The 19,627-nt window shown below is 49.8% G+C and overlaps 1 protein-coding gene across 26 annotated transcripts in view; it reads right to left on the reverse strand.

Moving 5' to 3' along the window:
- The window catches only part of TNS3 (tensin 3), a 260,512-nt gene that overhangs the window by 43,041 nt on the left and 197,844 nt on the right, over positions 1-19,627 (reverse strand). For 23 of the 26 annotated variants that reach the window (XM_070615538.1, XM_070615557.1, XM_070615541.1 and 20 more), the window contains 3 exons: positions 18,797-18,969; positions 17,682-17,808; positions 17,515-17,598 (listed from right to left, as the gene is read on the reverse strand). The exons of the other annotated variants lie outside the window; for them this stretch is intronic. In XM_070615538.1, the coding sequence (XP_070471639.1) occupies positions 17,515-17,598; positions 17,682-17,808; positions 18,797-18,969 (384 nt within the window). The remainder of the gene's footprint in view (positions 1-17,514; positions 17,599-17,681; positions 17,809-18,796; positions 18,970-19,627) is intronic. 26 annotated transcript variants of the gene reach the window in all.

Raw genomic sequence — 19,627 nt, forward strand, 5'->3', positions numbered from 1 at the left:
TATCGGAGAGGACGAGGGGCCCGCTGTGACAGCTCCCCACAGGCTGGGAAGGCCCGTGTGAGCAGCCTACAGCCCTCGGACGGTGGCCCCCACCAGACCCTCCACAGGAAGTCCCACCAGAAGCCAGCCCCCAGGATCCTAACCAGCCACCATCCTGAAGGGAGGGAAAGAATTCTCTCTCTCTCCTGATATAAAGCAACAACCAAAACTCTCTTAATCTCACCTTTGGAGTTAGGAGAATATTTCATCCTAAGCAGACCATTTCTAATATATCGATATACAAATGGATGCATGGGAAATTACTACTGTGTATTAACTGCATTGAAATGACAGGTAACATTTGAACAGACTTTATCTCCCACTCAACTGGGGACGGTCCTGGAAAGGAGAACACACAAGATTTTCAGGCTGGAAAGAATGAGAAGGCGGACCACTGACCAGCTTGGGCTTGTCTTTCTTGGAGCCACTGCATAGCTTTTCTCACAATGAAGTGTTCGGAGTTTTCCTTTCTCTCTCCCTCTTAATTGTCCCCATCCTTCCAGTTAAAATACACACACAGCGCTGTGTCAGCCCAGGCTCAGGAGAAAGTGGAACACCAGCAGAATCCTCAGGCATAGATGCCCCAGCTCAGCCACTCTGCCCTAGGCACCTGCCCCACCCAAAGCACCCCCAGAGCCTGGGCCCACACGCCAGCCCTGCTCACCTCAAAGATTTCAGAGCTAAGACACATGGAGGGACCCAGACTCTTCCCTCCGGAAGGTCTGGTAACATAATAATGTGAGCAGCTTCCCTCAGTGACGGTCTTGCTTTAAATTCATGGACTTAGTTAGAAACCAGCTCTTGGATTGCTCCAAGAGTGGACGGGACAACAGTAAATCTCATTTTGAAACCCCCACTTGCGCCTCACGCTTGCTTTTAGCATTTAGTGAAAACTCTGCTTGTCCTAGGAAGCTGTGCAGAAGCCCCAGGTCGCTGGGGGCCCTCTTTCATTGGGGCAGCCCCAGAGCCCTCACAGGTCCTGGGGGTGGACAGGGACAGCCGTGGAACAGGGCAGGCACGCTTTCTTGGTTTCAAGCAAAAGAATGTGCTGTGCTGGGAAGCAGCCCCAGCTCCGGAAAGCCACACATCTGTAAACCAGGCTTTCCACCGCCCCAGTGAGTCTCGCAAAGACAAAGCACTGCTTTCTTCTGAAAGGAGGCCCCCTCCAGGCTCCGGAGCGGCGGCGTCTTGTTCCAGACCCTTAGGACCTGAGGGCTGTAGTCAAGGGACAGGAGGCTCCGGGCAGAGTCATCCTCCTCCCAAGTCCAGCTTCCCGGGGCTTCCTGGCTGGGACTTCGCATCCCACCGCATCCCACCCCGTGCGTCCCCTCCCCCACCGGCCGGAGATCAGGTTTCAGCCTGGGCAGCCGGAGGGGCTGGAGGTTGCAGAGCCCGCCTGCGACTAGGAGTGGCCGCTTACCTGGGCACCACGGGGCGCCGGGCAGTCGCTGGAGAAGCCCCCGGGAGTCGTGGGCCAGGCAGAAGGCGCTCCGTGGGCTGCCCTCAGCGGCCCGTGGTGAGCGCGGCCCCCACCCACCGCGGCAGGGCGCCTCTGGGTTCCGGTGTCCCCGGGGAGTCGGGGCGGGACGCGGGGCGGCCCCCTCCGCGGAGGCCCATTCAGAGGGCGGCGGGAGCGCCGGCCGCGGAAAGAATCCGGCCCGCTGGGCGGCCGCGGGCTGTCGCGGGCGGGCTGCCCAGTCAGTGCCTCCAGCCGGCCTGGCCCCGCCTCGCTCCGCTGCGCTTTGCTTCCTTTTCATTGCTTTTCCCCTTTTTCCTCTTCCCTCCCTTTAATCTCTTGCAAACCACCAGCTGATTCCCTCCACAGCTTTGCTTCAGCCCTGGGGCCAGCGTCACCCAAAGGACAAAGGGGGTGGTGACCCCTGGGAGAAGGACCTCCTGACCCAGGACCTGCCCCTCAAGCACACCTCCCCTAAAGGGAACCCCAACTCCCTGGGGTCTGATACTCAGAGGAGAAGCCTCCAGCAACCACCAACCAGAGTCCCTGCTCAGCTCTGCCCTGGGCATCCTTGGCTGGCTCCACACCCCTCCCTTCCCCCATGGGGGCCTCATCTCTCATCTGCCGCTGGCCACCAGCACTGAGGCCCTCCTCTCCATCCCCTGCCCAGGGTAGCCTGGGGGACCTGCCTTCTGTCACAGCCCTGCTCAAACCCTGCAGGTTTTCTTCCTGGCCATGGGCTCCACACCCTGTCTAGACCTAGCTACAGAGCCTCTTTTCCAACCACTTAGCCCATTTCACCTGACTGGTAGCCTACTCCACCGACAGGCTGTTACCAGGTCTAAACACACTGTATCACTTTCTTCCCTCTTTGCTCTTCATGTCCTTCCCTTACTGGCCTTGGGGAAAGGCTAATCCCCCAAGCCAACTGGGGAAGAACTCCTACACACTCTACAAAGCCCATTTCAAATGACCTCTCATTTTTATAGGACTTGGAACACTATCCCTCTCAGTCAGTTGGAAGTATGTACTTCACCCCTTGTGGCCTGACTGTACCAAGTCTGTATAGCAGAGCAGAGGGGCTTTGTCACACGTGTGGTCTTCAAGACTGAAGTCCAGGCAGCAGACATGCACAGGACTCGGTTTACACCTACCAGCTGCAGCACAGAATGGGCACTTACCCCTTGCCTCTCGCACCTTACGGGTTGAGCACAATCCCAACCATCCCTCAAACCTCAGCGCTGATGCCACTTGCCCTAAGGTTCTCCCTGGAAGAGAAGGTCCTACGGTCCTCCTGGAATGCACCTTTCTTGCTCATAGGCCAGCACCCCCTCAGCACACCGCAATGGGACCAGGCGCATGCATACACGGTAGGTTTCCAGAACATGCTGCCAACCGCAGTGCTGCCTGCCCAGCCCCAGCATGAACTCTGACCCACTCATCAACCTGGTGAAAGCGCACAGTACATGCCTCAGGCACCTCTCTGAGCTATGGGCCAGGAAGATCCGGGACCCTCCGCCCCAGAGGTCTGAGCAGGGCGCTTCCTCCAGGTTGTTTATGTGCCTGTGGGGAAGCAGCTTCTGCAAAAGATCTGTCGGAAATGCCTGACCACAGCCCAGAGCAGGCTCAGCCGGCGGATGGATGGGCCTTGCCCGCGGCCCACTGCTCCCTCAGCAGAGAGGAAGGAGACTGCCGTGCAGCCAGGCCCAGGAAGGGCTGTGACCCGTGGGCGCTCCTCAGGGCGGGTCCTTCCCCTGGTGCCCAGCGGATGCTGTGGGCCTCATGGGTCTGGGGCAGCCCACAGGTAGGTGGAGGAAAGAAGGCAGGACGTGCTTTCTGAAATGCTGCCTCTGTCTGTGCTGCTGTGTCCAACCACTCTATGACCAGGACACTCTGAGAGAGACTCCATAGAGCCTGAAGAACCTTCTGGAGCTCTGTCTGCTTTTCTTCCTTCTCCCCTCTGCTCGGCTGGAGCAACAGGGACTAAGGTGACTTTGTGGTTGTGCTCCATGGGGCAGCGATTCTGCTGATGAAAAGGCACGTTCAGAAAACTCGTCCCCGGAAACCGTGCTGCCCCTGAGTAGCACCTAGGATTTGCATCAGCAGCAAGAGGGTACCCATGGGCACTCACACCTCACTGGCCCCTAGCAGGTCACCCACGTCACCCTAGTGGAGTCACGGAACAAGCGCAGACACAACCTGTCCACAGCAACACCCACTCTCGCCCTCACGTGTTGCTGCCTGGGCAGCGTGCCAACCAGCCCTGCATCCTCCCTCAGGGTCCTCCAGCTCCAGCCATGCTGCTGGCTCCCTTTAAGTAAAAGGCGTCTCTCTCCTAGTCACTCACTTATTTACCAACTTATTAGAAAACAAAACAGACTTTTATCCAGACCTTTGTCCGTGCTAGATGCCAGGACCGTAATGATGAGTAAAGCACAGATGGAAGGACACTGCCCTCAGAGAGCCAGCCAGGCTCTGCCCCCAGCAGGCTCACCCTCTCCTGGCCCCTAGAAGGCACATCCCAGTGCAGGGGCGTTCAGCGGGGGAGTGCTGTCCCAAGGACAGTCGGGGACCCTCTCTCCACCTGACAGGTGGGGCTGGATGTCTGTCCCGACACACTGCACAGCCAGGGCTGCATCAGTGGGGACCCAGGAGCTGTGCAAAGCTGCTCAGCTGGGGCAGGAGAGGAGGCCAGGGTGGAGGCAGCCAGCAGCTGAATGAGGCAGGGAGGGGAGATGGGAGGGAGGAGGGAAGACAGAAAGAGGCAACAAGAGTTTCTCTTTAGGACGAAGATGCAGAAAAGACTTGGTTGTCCGTGGGGTATGAGAGAGGGCAGAGAACCACGGGGAGCGGGGAGCAAGGATGCCGAATTGTGGGCTAAAGTGGCCAGAAAGGGCGCCCGCCAGGAAGGGGGCATGTGTGGTTTTCCCCTCACCTGCACCATCCTAAGGCACAACCTGGTCAGTCTGACCCACTCTTCCAGCCCGCCCAGCCCAACGTGCCCACCAGCCTGACAGGTCCCTGTGGGGCCTGTGTCTTGTCACCTCGCAGCCCCCTGCCCTGCCTGGTGTTCACTCAATAAAGCGGAATCCAGGCTTTCCACTCAAACACTGGCGTATCTACAGGAAATCTCTCAGGGCTTAGTACATGACGCAGCATAGGTAGTGCAGAAGCCCTGTGTGGAAGCCGCTTCAGGGAAAAGGGGTGGTTCATGCAAACTGTGGGCTTCTCCAGCGTATGCAGGAGTGGAGGGGCAGGGACCACAGAGGGGAGGCTTCCAGTGACCCGCACATATGTCTTCAGCAAGGGCTCTCCCCTAGTAAATGGAACTAAGAGGGATCCTAGCGGCACGTGAGACAGGGATGCTCAGGGTCACTCTGAGGCCTTCCTCCTGTTTCCTGAGATTCCTGCCCGCCAGCACCTGGGGGAGGCACCGCTCTGGGCTTCTTAAGAGCCAATTAAGCGTCTGCTTTTGCAGAGAAGGAATTAAAAACAAACACAGATAACAACCCCCAGGACCTCAGTTATCCTCTGACTTCATGGTCACCCAACTGTTCCTTGGGGAAGTCAAACTCCAACAGCTGGTCACTCTGTCCTTGTGACCCACCAAGACCCGAGGGCACACAAAATTCACCCACAATGTCTACCGAGCATGTGCCAGGCCCTGGGGCATCAGGAAGGTCTTCCTTTTTTCCAACTATGGTATTCTCATTTCCCTGGGTTTGGGGATTTTTATAAACTTGCTGTTCCTCCACATATGCATATATATAAGTGTGTGGCACTGAAAAAGTGCTCAGAAAATGATGACTCCCTCAATGTAGGCGTAACCATGAATATAAACATAGACACCGCATTTGTGTGTGCTATGCAATTCGTAAGTGAAAACACACTGAATGAGACAGGATTTAAACCAAAGACAGATGCTGCTTTACCTAATCAGGACGGTTTGGCCAGTGCCTCTCTCCGTCAAGGAAGCACCTAACTGGGGGCACAGGTGCTGTTGGGAGCATGCCCAAAGGCTCTGACTGGGCCTGTGACAAGAGGCAAGCAGCAGACGGCGTGTTTAAGCCTCCAGTCCCTCGGTGACTCAGGATGGCTGACCCTTCTCAGGGCTCACAGTCCAAAATCTTCCCAAGTGAAGCCAGCAGAATGTGGCCTTTTTATGGCCAAGGGTGCAGCCTGAGATGACAGCGGTGACAGGTGCTCCCCAGAAAACTCCTCAGTTTAGCTTTCACTGTCCTCTCTCCACGTCAGGAGTCTGCGGTCCTTGCGGGCAGGGCCTCGGGACGGCCTTCAGAAGGACGGTAAAGACTGCAGGTGGCCCTGGGTGGACACTTCCCACAAGGAAACACGGCAAAGTCTCTCTGCCAGGGCTGAGCATGCCCTTCCTTTCAAGTTGTTCCCAGCTCTCAGAGGTATCCTAACCTGCCGCACTGTCCTGCCCCGTCAGAGGGCCATCCTGCCCCATCAGAGAGGCGAGGAGAAAACAAGAACAGGCCCGAGAGGTGCATTCCAGATCCCACGCCTGCCCCAGGCCACTGCAGGAGAGATCCTGCCTGCCACCTGCGCCAGGGCCCACTTCTCTAACCCCAGGACAGGCCACAATTTTGATAAACGATGTGGTTTTGGAAATGCCTTAGTGAGGAAGTGCATTTGGAATTAAAAAAATATATTCCGAGACAAATTTTGGTACATTATCATATCCATAAGAGGAAATTTACTTTCGTTTCTAAGAGACTATCCCCCAATACCATGCAGAGTACAGCTATTATCATCTTTGCTTAAGTTTAAAAGATGTCTTCAGAGGCTCTGCAACTTGTGCAAGATCGCAGAGCTATGTAGTGGCAGCTCTGGATCCACATGTGTCTGTCACCAAGCTCTCGGCCTGCGGGGCTCAGAAACAAGAAAAGAGCAAAACCCCCATGGCGGCATGTCAGAATGACCTCTGCAAGCTGAGAGTCCAGAACAGCCCACCAGAGGGAGGGAGGAAATGAGCTGATCAATAAACTCAGACCAACACAGATTCCTCTCAACCAACAGCAAGCAAAGAAAACATGGCATTCATCACGGTCGGGAAATCGTCAGCTTCACGGGGACATTTCCAAGCGGCCAGTTTTGTGGATGAGGTGTCAGAACAGAATGCCAACATCTTGTGCTTTTTGAGCTGCATTCCACTCAAGTGAATTAGCGTCCTCATCTCAGCCGACTGCTAACCGCACGTCCACAGGCCAGCGACCTCCACCAGCCCACCACTGATGTTTATTTTTAAAGATATTTTGAAGCAGTCAACTTTTTTTTTTTTCACTTTCTTAATCTGGGGTGGTGGGGGCAGTGTGGAAGTTGCTAATCCATGCCAGTTATTTGCAGTCACCATTCACCAGTATGGATTCTTTTGCACAAGTCGAAGTGCAAAGTATATCACACATGTATAGAGGCACAGATATCCGAAAATATTTACATACACATATGTACCTAAATATAGATACATTAGAAACACACATATCCATGTCCTGGCTCTTTAGATTCCGCAAAATTCAAAGTCTTCAGGGACATCTATAAACGTCACATGCTCACATTCCATCCTTGCGTTCATTCCTATTATAAACAGTCTCATGGAAAGTTCAAAAAATTTCAAAAGAAAAGTGAATCGGGTACAGGAAGGAAAGGGGAGGCCTGGTAGAAGCATTTTACAATTTGTCAAGCTTTGAAGAATGACAGCTTTTTTTTTTTAAAGAAAAATAAAGCACTGATTCACCGTAATTTCTTTCTCTCTCTTTCTCAACAAGACGTTCCTAGCTACTCCTTTTCTTCCTCCCTCTGGCAAACAGCGCCCATTTTTGCCCCTTGAAACCAACTCCAAGGGGTCCCAACAGCACTAACAAAATCCCCATACTCCCTTAAGCCAAGGATGAACCCGCATGTCCTCCTTCCCACCGGTCCCTCCATCAATGCCTCCTGCCTCCTCCCTCTGCCCTCGCAATCCCGCCCGCTGGTCACAGGAGGGAGGAGACTGTGCACTCGAAAGCCAGGTCCCTACAAAGACCAGCCCCACTCTCCAGAACAACTGAAGACAGCAGAGAGGCTGCAGACGTACAAACGTGTTCTCGGTCAGCACACTCACACTAACTGGTCATCATTTTCACTGAAGCCAAAAGTCCCCAAAGTAAAATCACCCTGTGATGACGATGTTCTGGAACCAGATAAAGGTGACGGTCCTACAACACCATGAAAGTACCAAATCCCACCAAATTGTTCATTTAAAATGGCTAGTTTTATGTTATGTGAATTGTACCTCAATTAAAAAATCTATTATGGATTAAATTAGAAGCTGATATATCAGAAACATAAGTTGTTTTGTTTTTGTGAGGAAGATTGGCCCTGAGCTGACATCTGTGCCAGTCTTCCTCTACTTTGTATGTGGGACGCCTCCACAGTGTGGCTGACGAGTGGCGCAGGTCCACACCCGGGATCTGAACCTGTGAACCTAGGCCACCGAAGCAGAGCACACAGAACTTTAAACACTCGGCCATAGGCAGGCCAGAAACCTAAGTTTTTTAATGAAACATTTCCTAATGTTTTTTTCCCATTTTGCAAATATCATCGAGGCTAAGTATCAGGTAAGAAATGACAGAATAATTTACGTCTTGCACGTCACAATTTTCTCTCTTTGGCGTATAGAAGGACTGGGATTAAGTGACTCCTTCACTCAAACTCTCACAAATGTTTTGTTTTCCAGAAGCACATTTCCTCTGAGGCTCTAAAAGCTTCTGCACCCAGTTCCCATTTGGTTTCCCCTCACCAACAGGCAATCCTACCACACCAGCCGGGCGTCCTACAATTCCACTCCATTCTGGCATTCTCTGCCTGGAGAGAGCGTCACACCCCACAAGGTAAGGGCTCAGTCCCACAAGACGGCCTCCACCTCAGAGGCCAATCACAAGGCCAGGTTGTCACCTGTGCTCTGACAGGCTATAGATCGGAGGTTCCCACAATCCCTTCCTTGGGTTCCATTAATTTGCTACAGCAGTTTACAGAACTCAGAGAAACATTTTACTTGCTAGATCACAGGTTTATTCTAAAATGATATAACTCAGGAAGAGCTGTGACATGCCACTCTCCCAGCACCTCCTTGTGTTCAGCAACCCAGAAGCTCATCCTCTTGGGTTTATATGGAGGCTTCACTACATAGGCATGATTGGTGAAATCATGAGCCATTGGTGATTGACTGTCCTCCCCAGAGGTCAAAGGTGGGACTGAGAGTTCCAACCCTCTAATCACATGGCTGGCTCCCCTGGCAGCCAGCTGCCATCCCTTCCAAGTCATCTCATTCACATAACAAAAGACCCTTTGTTTCTCTCATCACTTAGGAAATTCCAAGACTTTTAGGAGCTCTGTGCCAGAAAAGGAAGAAAAACCAAATATACATTTCTTATTATAAATCACAAATTTCTGAAAAGTCTGATGGTGGCCCCATATTCATGTGTTTGCCGGGGTGTAACATAGGACGTGTCAGAGATGCATTTAACAGACGGACCACCCTGAGGGGTGCCCTTCCAGGCTCCTGCTTGAGGGTCCCAGGTGGGAAAGACCTGTCGGTCCCTGTCCTCATGGAGCTCACAGTATTCCGTCAGACAGGAGATCTCACAGGACCCTCATAACATGGTCCACCTCCAGGTGCCAGCCGTCCTCCCCATGCCTACAGCTGCTCTGTCATCTCCTGTGACGTGTCCCCAATCCTTCAAGTTACCGCCAACACATCCTTGGAGAATTAAACTGTATTTGAGTTCATATTTAACTATTAATTATTAGAGCAAATATTTAAATGCCCCCCCTTTCTTGGAGTGGGTGCTGTCATTTAAAAAAAGGAACACGCTGGGGCACATGCGTATGCCACAGGAGCACGTGTCTGGGAAGGGCAGGCTACTCTGGGCTGACCCACATGGACCTTTCTCCACTCCTAATTTACCCATCTATTAAGAAACCCAGAGGTCACTTGGGCTTGCTTTTTGTTTACTTTGCTTGTTTACTACAGAGGTGTTGGTTTCTGGTGCGGGGTGTGTGTGAGGTGCTTGTGGCAGGGGGTGGCCCAGACAGGCTCCTGGGACATGGGTGCCCAGAGGACCAGGAAGGACACAAACAGAGGACATGTGAAACCTGGAGTGAAGGCAAGCGCACTCGGCATCGCAATGCTGGGTTAGACGGCATAAGGTGGGCCCAGCCTGAGACCAATTCTCCTCCTGGATCAAATCTTGAGTCAGGCTCCTGGGAGCCTCTTCTCCACAAGGCCTCGACCTTGGCCATCCCTGTCTGTCTTTGGAGGGCCCAGTCATCTGGGCATCCAGGCATCTGCTAAGTTAGCACCCATACTGGCTACCTGATCAAGTTCCTCACCCCCATCCTGGAAGTCTACGCCCTTTGCCTGTCTTCAGCAGGAACCTGGAGGCCAGTTTAGCAAGAATCCCTGTCCCCTTGATGTTCTTCTTGGTAATTTCCACCCGCTGACTCTGTCGCTCTGCTTTTTGGCTATAAATCCCCAGCTGTCTCTGCCACATTTGGAGTTGAGCTCAGCTCTTTCCCTACTGCAACAGGACCAAATAAAATCTGCCTTCCCCAGCTCTAACTAGTGTCCGGCTCTGCTTCTCTTTGACACCTGTCCTGCTGATTGTCTGGGAAATAACCTCACACATCTGGGTGTATGCCGACTAAACCAGTACTAAGGTAAGTCTGACGTACTAAGAAATACAGAGGGATTTTATGTGTGTTATGCTAACTTCGTACTAACTAAAAAGAAGCCAGAATGTAGTAGACACAATAATAATAGCAACAAAATCAGAAATAGTCATCAAGCCAAGTCCATCCTCTGAAGGCCAGTTGACTGCACTCCCTGAATCTCCCACAACTGCACCCACCTCTTCCCATCTCTTCTGAAACCATTTTGGCTAGAGCTACTCCACCCCACTGCCCGTTCCCACAGCAATTCTGCATACAGCAGCTGGAGCGATGTGTGAAATGGAAATCTGAGCAGTCGCCTCCTCATCTTAAGTCTCATCAGTGACCTTGCACTGCTGTGGATGCCACACCACCACCTTCTGTGGCTGCAGAGAACAGCTGTGGTCCGGCCCTGCCTCCCCGGCCTCAGATCGCACCTCCACTCCCCTGCAGACCACTGGTCTCCAGCCTGTCCCAGTCTGCAGCGCCCTCTGCCACAGGGCCTGTGCTGCTGTGTCTCCATCCCAAATGCCCCCCTCCATTCACCTGGTTAACTCCTAATTAACCCTCCCTATCCTTCAAACTCCCAGACCCCCTCACCAGGTAAACAACCAATAGAATTTGGCAGAGTGCTACTGTCCTCTCTGGGGTCTTCCCCCATTGTGGGATCACTGGATCCCTCCCTGCTCTACCCGTTGCACCTCTAGGAGAGCCCTCTGGGCTCACGTCAGCCTGGCAGAGCATCTGGTGAGAAGAAGTGCTCAAGACACATGGGTGGACCTCATATGCATTCACTCAACACCAAGTATTCCTTTACTTTATACCTTAACTTTTCATTATAGAAAATTCCAAACAAATACAAAAGTAAGCAGAATAGTATGAGGAACCTCCACGTGGACGTCACCCAGCTTCAACTATCATCAACTCATAGCCAATACTGTTTCAACCACATCCACACCATATTCCCTAATGCAATTCTAAATTAAACTTTTAATTTTGAGATCATTATAGATTCACATGCAGTTGTAGGGAATTACACAGATGTCCCCTCTACCCTTTATCCAGTTTCACCCCATGGTAATATCTTGCAAAACTATACCAGAATGTTGACAGTCAAGATATGGAACATTCCCACCCCACGGGGCTCCCTCACGTGGCCCTTTATAGCCACCCCCACTTCCCTGCCACCTTTGCCTCTCCTAACCGTAGAAAATACCAATCTGTTCTCCATTTCTATAATTTTGCCATTTAAAGACTGTTACATGAATGGAATGCCATGTCACTCTGGGGAATGACTTTGCTCTGGAGGTTCATCCAGGTTGCTGCACACATCTATACTTTGTTCCTTTTCATTGCTGAGCTGTGTCCCATGGTGTGGATGGACTCCAGGTTGTTTAACCATTCAGCTGTTGAAGGAGATCGAGGTTGCTTCCACTTTGGGGCTATTAAAAATAAAGCTGCTCTAAACATTTGTGCGTAGGTTTTGTGTCAACATAAGTCTATTTCTTGAGATAAAAACCCAGGAGTGCGGGGCTGGCCCCGTGGCAGAGTGGTTAAGTTCGCGAGCTCCACTGCAGGCAGCCCAGTGTTTTGTTGGTTCGAATCCTGGGCGCGGACATGGCATTGCTCATCAGACCACGCTGAGGCAGCGACCCACACGCCACAACCAGAAGGACCCACAACGAAGAATATACAACTATGTACCGGGGGGCTTTGGGGAGAAAAAAAAATAAAATAAAATCTTAGAAAAAGCAAAAAAAAAAAAAACCCAGGAGTGCAATTGCTGAGTCTCATGGTAGTTGTATGTTTAGTTTTTCTTAAGAAAGTGCCAAACTGCTTCCCAGAGAGCTGCACCATTCTGCATTCCCACCAGCAATGACTGAGAGATCCAGTTTTTCCACATCCTCACCAGCAACTGGTGTTGACAATATTTTTTATTTTAGCCGTTCTGATAGGCATGTAGTGAAACCTCATCTTGGTTTTAATTTGCATTTCACTGATGGCTAGTGATATTGAACATCTTCCCATGTGACCATCTGCCAACCATACGTCCTCTCTAATGTAATGTCTCCTCATTTCTTTTGTCTGTTTTCTAACTGCATTGCTTGTTTCTTTACTGCGGAGTACTTAGAATGCAAGTATTTTCTCCCAGTCTGTAGTTTGTCCTTTTATCCTCTGAACAGGTTCTTTCCATAGGAAAAGTTTTCAATTTTGATGAAGTCTGATTTATCAATTTTTACATTTATGGATTGTCCCTTTGGTGCTAATCGAAGAACTCTTGCCTAGTCTGGATCTCAAAGATTTTCTCCTATTTTCTTCCCCCAAAATTGAACGGTTTTACATTTTACATTTAAGTTTGTGATCCATTTTAAGTAAATTTTTAATAAAATGTGAGGCTTTGGTCATTGTTCATTTTTTTACTGTGGGTGCCCAACGGCTTGAGCACTATTGTTGAAAGGCTTTCCTTCCTTCATTGACTTGATTTTGCACCTTTTTAAAAAAAATCAGTTGGGCATGTTTGTATGGGCCTATTTTTGGGTCTTTTGTTCTGTTCCATGAGTCTCTATGTCTATGCTTCCACCTACGTCTTGACTACAGTAGCTCTATGTAAGATAAGTCTAGAAATTAGGTAAACCTCTTCATCCCACTTTATTCTTTTTCAAAATGATTTTAGCTATTCTAGTTCCTTTGCCTTTCCATGTAAATTTTAGGAGATATATATATATATATATATATATGTATATAAAATATCCAGCTGGGATTTTGATAGGAATTGTGTTAAACCTGTATATCAATCGGGGAAGAATTAACACCTTTATTAGTGAGTTTTCTAACTCATGAACATTGTATCTTTGCATTTATTTTTTAGATATCCTTTGATTTCTTTCATCAACATTGTACAGTTTTCAGCTTACAAGTTCTGTTCATGTTTTGTTAGGTTTATACCTAAGTATTTCATTTTTCTGACGTATTATAAATGGCATTATATTTTTAATTTAGGTTTCTATATGTTCATTAATGGCATATAGAAATACACTTGTTTTTTGTGTGGTTTATCTTGTATCCTGCAACCTTACTGGATTCACTTATTTGTTCTAGGAGGTTTTTTCGTAGATTCCTTGGGATTTTCTACATAAACAATCATGCCATCTGCAAAAGGAACAGTTTTATTTCTTCATTCCAATCTGCTGTGTTTTATTCCCTTTTCTTGTATTATGCCCCTGGAGAACTTCCAGCACGATGTTGAATAAGAGTGGCGTCAGCTGCAGGATTTTTGTGGATGCTTCTTATGAGGTTGACAAGTTCCCTTCTGTTTTATTTTGCTGGGAGTTTTTAATCGTCAATGGGTGTGAATTTCGTCAAATGCTTTTTTTGCTTCTATTGATACAATCATGTGATTTTTCTTCTTTAGCCTGAAGAAATCACCTTAATTTAATATGGTGGATCACATTGGTGGATTTTCAAATATGGAGCCAGCCTTGCATACCTGGAACAAATCTCAGCTGGCCACGGTGTGTAGTTCTTTTTATATTTTACTGAACTCTATTTGCTTATATTTTGTTAGGGATTTCTGTGTCTATGTTCATAAGGGATATTGATCTACAGTTTTCTTTTTTTGTTATCTTTGTCTGGTTTTGGTATCAGGGTAACACTAGCTTCATAAAATAAGAAAATAAAATAGTGTGTTCCCTGCTCTTCTATTTTCCAGACGGTGTTGTATAGAATTAGGGTTAATTCTTTTTAAAGGTTTGGTAAAATTCTCCAGTGATATCATCTGGGGCTGGTGATTTCTTTTTGGGGAGTTTGTAAATTACTAGTCCAATTTCCTTAAAAGTCACAAGGTATTCCACTTGTCTATTTCTTATTGGGTGAGTTGTCACAGTCTGTGCTTCTCATTAAACACTATGTGTGTAGAGGTGTTTCTAACATTCCTTACTGTCCTTTTGGAGTCTGCAGGGTCTTCAGTGACAGCCCTGTTTCATTCCTGATATTAATAATTTGTGTCTTCCCTCTTTTTTGTCAGCCTTGCTGGAGATCTGTCAATTTTATTGATCCTTCCAAAGCAGCAGCTCGTTCTTTCATTTATTTTCTCTGTTGTCTCTCTATTTATAATACCCTTGATTTCTGCTTATATTTTTACTATTTCCTTCCATCTGCTTGCCTTTCGTTTATTTTGCTCTTCTTTTTCGAGGTTCTGGAGGCAAGAGTCCAAACTCTTCATTTCAGACTTTGCTTCTTTTCCACTGTATGTATTTACTGCCATAAATTTTCTTTTCACCACTGCTTTAGCTCTGTCCCATCAATTTTGATATGTTTTATCTTCATTTTCTTCAGTTTGATATGGTTTGTTATTTCCCTGGAGACTTCCTCTTGGACTTATGGACTATTTGTAAGTGTGTTGTTTTGTTTTCAGGTGTCTGGAGATTTGCCTGTGATCTTTCTGTTACCAATTTCTCCGTTGGTTCCAGTATGGTAGGAGAACACGCTCTGTGTGGTGTCAACTCTTTCCAATCTGTTGAAGTTTGTTTCACGGCCCGGGATGTGGTCCACTCAGGTTTCGTGGTCCTAATGCCCACGGCCAGTCCGCCACCTTCTCTCCGCCTCTCAGTCTTACGGCATTTATTGTACATAACTGCACAGAGTTTTAGTTGTACTTAGCAAGAGGAAGAGGGAAAAGCATGCCCACGCCACCTTCCAGGAAGTTAGAGCCACTCTCCCAATGGTCATTTAAAGCAGATACTCTCATGTATATACACGTCAGTATCTAGCTCTAAATGATTCAGAACCAGGCATTATGCTAGATGCCTGCAGACACTCCCCGAGACTGCACAGTGGTCACGGATGAGGTTTTATTGTCTGTATTTGTAGATAAGGAAACAGGTTCAGAAGGTCAGTAAGCATACAAGTCATGGTCATTCCACGACCGAACTTAAATCTAAACCTCTGATACTTTCCCTGTGCTTTTTCAGTACTGACTTTATATCACTACCAGTTTAGATGAGACGAAGTGAAAAACAAGCCCTGTCTAATCTGATGATTTGGAACAAAAAGTCCATGGCTGTGAAGTGAGGCTGACTGGTCTGGAATTCTGGCTTTGCCATTTATCAGCTGTGTGGCTCAGGCAATTTGCTTAAACTTCTCTGTGTCAATTTCCTCCTCTGTCAATGAGATAACAGGCAGAGCAACCCCTATAATGTGACCACAAGATTAAAGGCAATCATGCTGTAAAGAGGAAGACGAGGCATATGTAGCTGTAGGTAGTCTGTACTTGTGAGCTACCGCTGTCCTTGTTGTGTCTCAGAGGGGTCGACCGTCCAACCTGGCGTTGCAGAGCGCACGGGATCCCCGGCACCAGCTGGGCTCTCTGTGCTCTGCCTGGGCTGCCGCACCTCTGAAGTGAATGTTGTGCGTCTCTGTGCTCTTCACAGACCAACATCATCGGGGACCAACAAAATAAAAATCTACAAGACTCATACAGCTTCTTAAAATTAAATAGCTGTAATTTGCTTTTTATATTTGAAATCAAAACCCTACTTCTTCATGTGGATATTTACACACACAATATACTTAGGATGTACGGGCTGCACTGAAGCCTACTACGTGCTGGGCTTGCAGGGCCCCATTGTCACATACAGACAAGTCAGCCCATGTCTGCCCCAATGCTCCAGGCTGGAATGTCAGCACAGCATCCACGTGCACAGCTCTGGGCATCCCACATTGGGCACACCAACCTTGTTCAGCTTCCCAGGCCTTTCTCAAGTTTAGGAGGGTTCAATATTCCCCTGATGCTCCACATAATGACCATAAAAGCCTACGTCAGGGGCTTTTAGTGAGTTTAAAAGTTTTTCTGGTATTTTCTTTCCTGGGGCTTATGATCCCCCTTCCACTGCTGTCACTAGTGTGTTTCCAATGAACCTGGTCTCGGAGTTGTGAGAATCTGACTGAATTCCATGTCACAGGGATGGGTTCTAGTTCAAACCCATTGAATACGTTCAAATTAGCCATCAATCGTGGTGGACTCAGGGAGTAGGAGGGGGCTGTGAGGAGACAGAGGCAGCGTCCCTTTGTTTACTTTTGCCTCTATTACTAAAATACAGAAGAACAGACACGTGGCTACGTATGGGTAAGCCTGCCTGTTAATGCCTAGTGGAACACAGACACCTCTTCTCCTGTGATGCTCACATAACATACAGACAGGTGCAACAACAGTGCGCACAGGTTTTCTTAGCTTGTATTTCAGTCACATCTGCTGAGAAAGACGGGCAGGTTAACTGCTATGCTCTGTGTATAAAGAAAAGCATTTAGGTCCTAAAACCATAAAGGAGACTTTAGAAGAAAGATGGCCCTTCCACTAAGTGACACATGGATCTGGTTTTCTCTGCAGGAAGAGGGAACATGGAGTTGGCTGTCATCACTAAACCACTCTTGGGTAAGAGGTAGGATTTAAACACAACATCAATGTCCTACTCCCAAGAAGCATGCCTGACGACCACAGTGGGAGCCCGCCCTTGCTTTCCCCAGGGAGAAAAGCAACAGCTTAAAGAATCTACAATTACAAAGAAAAGCAATTTTAAAACGTACGTAGGGCTTTACACCCCCACTCCATCTGCCTGAGGTCAGGCCCGTCCTAGATTCCAGAGGCTGGAATGTCCAGAAGGAAAGGCTGCTGAGCAACCCCTTCCCCACCCCATTAACGCTCCCTCTCCCAGGCGGTGCATACTTGGACAGGATGCCGAGTATGGAAAGTGTCTGAGGGATGCAACAGAGCCATCCCAGAAGCTGAGCCATCCCAAAAGTTGTTGCTCCTGGGGAGATCCAGGACAATGACCAAGTGTCAAGGACCTAAGGAGCCAGGACAAGTCTGAGCAGGCCATGGACAAGTCTAGGGCAGCCATGCAGCACGGAGCAGGGAGCTCGCTGCCCTCTGGGGGCCTTCCTTTCTCTGTAAAGGGTGGGACGGGTGTTCCAGTTTCCTCTTTCAGCTCCAAGGAACATCACGAGGAGTTGAAAAGCACTGATGCTCAGCTGCCGAGAGCATCACCCTTCCCACGAATGCGCATCTCGGCAGACAGACTCACGGAGGTGCTGAACAGAACACGCCCGCTGGAGGCCGGGTAGAGTCAACACTGTTGCTAGCCCCCAGCGGCTTTACAGCCCACCCACACCTTCTCCAGCGAGAGCCATCCTCACTTCTGAAGCTTCTGAGATGTGACATACATGGAAATATTTCTGCATGAGAGGACACATTTGTACAAATGCGGGCCATGCAAGGCGGTGCCCAGAGCGAGAAGAGTAGGTGGGTTTCTTACCATGAGCTCCTTTGTATAGACTGCCGGCGCTGCCCATCTGTGGCCTGGGTGGGCTGAATGGGGGATGATGTGGGGAGGCAGTCACTGGAAGAGAAAGCAGAACGGAAGCTGTTCCAGTCTCCTCCCTGAGCGGGGGACTGAACATGGCAGGCTTTGCCCTTTCTTACCGTATGGTGTTTCTGGAGACACTGGGAACGCTGGTGTGGAAGAAATGGACTCACTGCCACTTTTGGTTGGAGAGAAGATCCTGCCATCAATCCCATCGAGGTCTGGGGGATACGCGGTGACCACCGTCTGAAAGTAGCACGGGGGCAGTCAGGTGACGGCCACTGCAGACAGCAGGAGGGCCCCCAGCCAGCCCACTGAGCCAGCCATCATCTGAGAGTGGGGACAGGCGGCCAAGTTCTGGATGCACAGCCCCGTCTCTTGCAGCCACAGAAAAGTGGGAAAAGCTTCAATAACAGTAAGAGGGAAGTATCTTAGGGTGCATCTGTTTACTGTGTCACACAGCTGGTAAGCGGAGTTGGCAGAGCGTGTATAGCATGGGGAAAGTGAGTCTTCCAGCATTCTGTGAAAAGGCAGGATAAGATCCTCTCTTCCTACTCTATGCTCACAGCTATGTACAGAACCCCATCAATTTAACCCACGGGATAGAAAATGCTGGATGGACGTGTCCAAGCAGCACCGCTGGTTTTGCTTCTTTAAGGCCAGGACTGACTTTCCTTTCTCGTCGATTCTGGGTTCCTACTTTTCTATCTTGAGAATAAATAAAACCCTAATTTGAGAGGAGCCACCATTTTTGGGTTCGCCGACCTGTCTTACTTCAATTCTGACTAAAAGCCTTGACTATACCTCCTGGAAGATGCTCTGTTGATGTCACACAGGGTCACAGTCCTCGCAGACCACATTCTTCCTGCTTCCCCCTCAGGGGCCCCTCTGCAATGACTTTGGGGAAACCTGATTGACCTTCGCTGCTCTGTCCACCCAGTGAGCTCAGGAGACCTCTAACCACACAACCCATCTGCCCGCTTCGCACCTCATCCTCACTCCACGGATCAGAACACAGAGGCTCAGGTGACCCAGCCAGGTGCGCGGCCCGCATGTGCTCTCAGCAGAGCGAGGTTTGCCCCAGGCTGGCTGACTGCTCACCTGGGCTCTCCCACCCACATCCCTTGCCTTTCAGGGAGGAACCATGGCTGTGAGATGGGGAGGGCGGGCGGTGGGGAAGGGGGCCGAGGACTTGGGAGAAGCTCGGGCCAAGCTCCTGGGTGGTGGTGTGTACCTCTTTGGTGTCTGTTGGAGAGAGGAACGGTGCCAGGCTTGGAGCCTGGTCGGCGCTGGTGGCCTTTCCCCATCCACATTTGGAGAAGGCTGGCTGCCCCTCAGCACTGTTGTCATATTGCCCAATGCTCAGCTTCCGGAATCTTACGCCCAGGGGCTCGTCACCTGAGGTGGCTGTTCAGAGAGAGACACAAGCTGCAGGTGCTTTCATCACCGCGGAGTGCGCAGACCTTTAACTAAAACTCCACTTGAAAACTTCCTGAAGACGCTTTCTATTTCATCACTGGTTGACACTATTGCAGGCAACATGCAACCCAGGGGTGTCCTCAGACTCACGGGGCTCCCCAGAGACCCTCAGCTCCCACCAGTCAGCCCAGTCCTTCCAGAACCAGCTTCCTGGCAGGACCCAGCATCAGGGCGGCACCCACGGTGCTGGGTGTGACCTGAGGCACCTGAGCACAGAGGGACCTGCGCATGCCAGGGCTGTGTGCAAGGTGCCGTGCCCCAGGTCAGGACCAGAGCACTGTGAGGGTCACCCTGCCTGCAGAGGCTCAAGCGGAGGGAGGGCCCCACGTGTGACAGCTTGAATCTTAACAAGGAGCAGTTCTGGAGGGAAAAACAGCATAATCCAAACCGAACAGTCAACATTACTCCCCCAAACTCTCCTGTGCAAGAAACGCCACAGGCGTTTCTTCTCCATACAGATCCCAAGCCCCTCAAATCAGACTTGCTTTACGGGGGGAGGGGAAATGGGGGAGAGGGCTGCAGTCTGTGTATTTTTAACCTCTTCCCAGGGAATCTTAGGATCAGGCAGTTTGGAAAACCTGCTGCA

Source organism: Equus przewalskii, chromosome 4 (assembly GCF_037783145.1).
Source record: "Equus przewalskii isolate Varuska chromosome 4, EquPr2, whole genome shotgun sequence".
NCBI classification, from domain to species: Eukaryota; Metazoa; Chordata; class Mammalia; order Perissodactyla; family Equidae; genus Equus; species Equus przewalskii.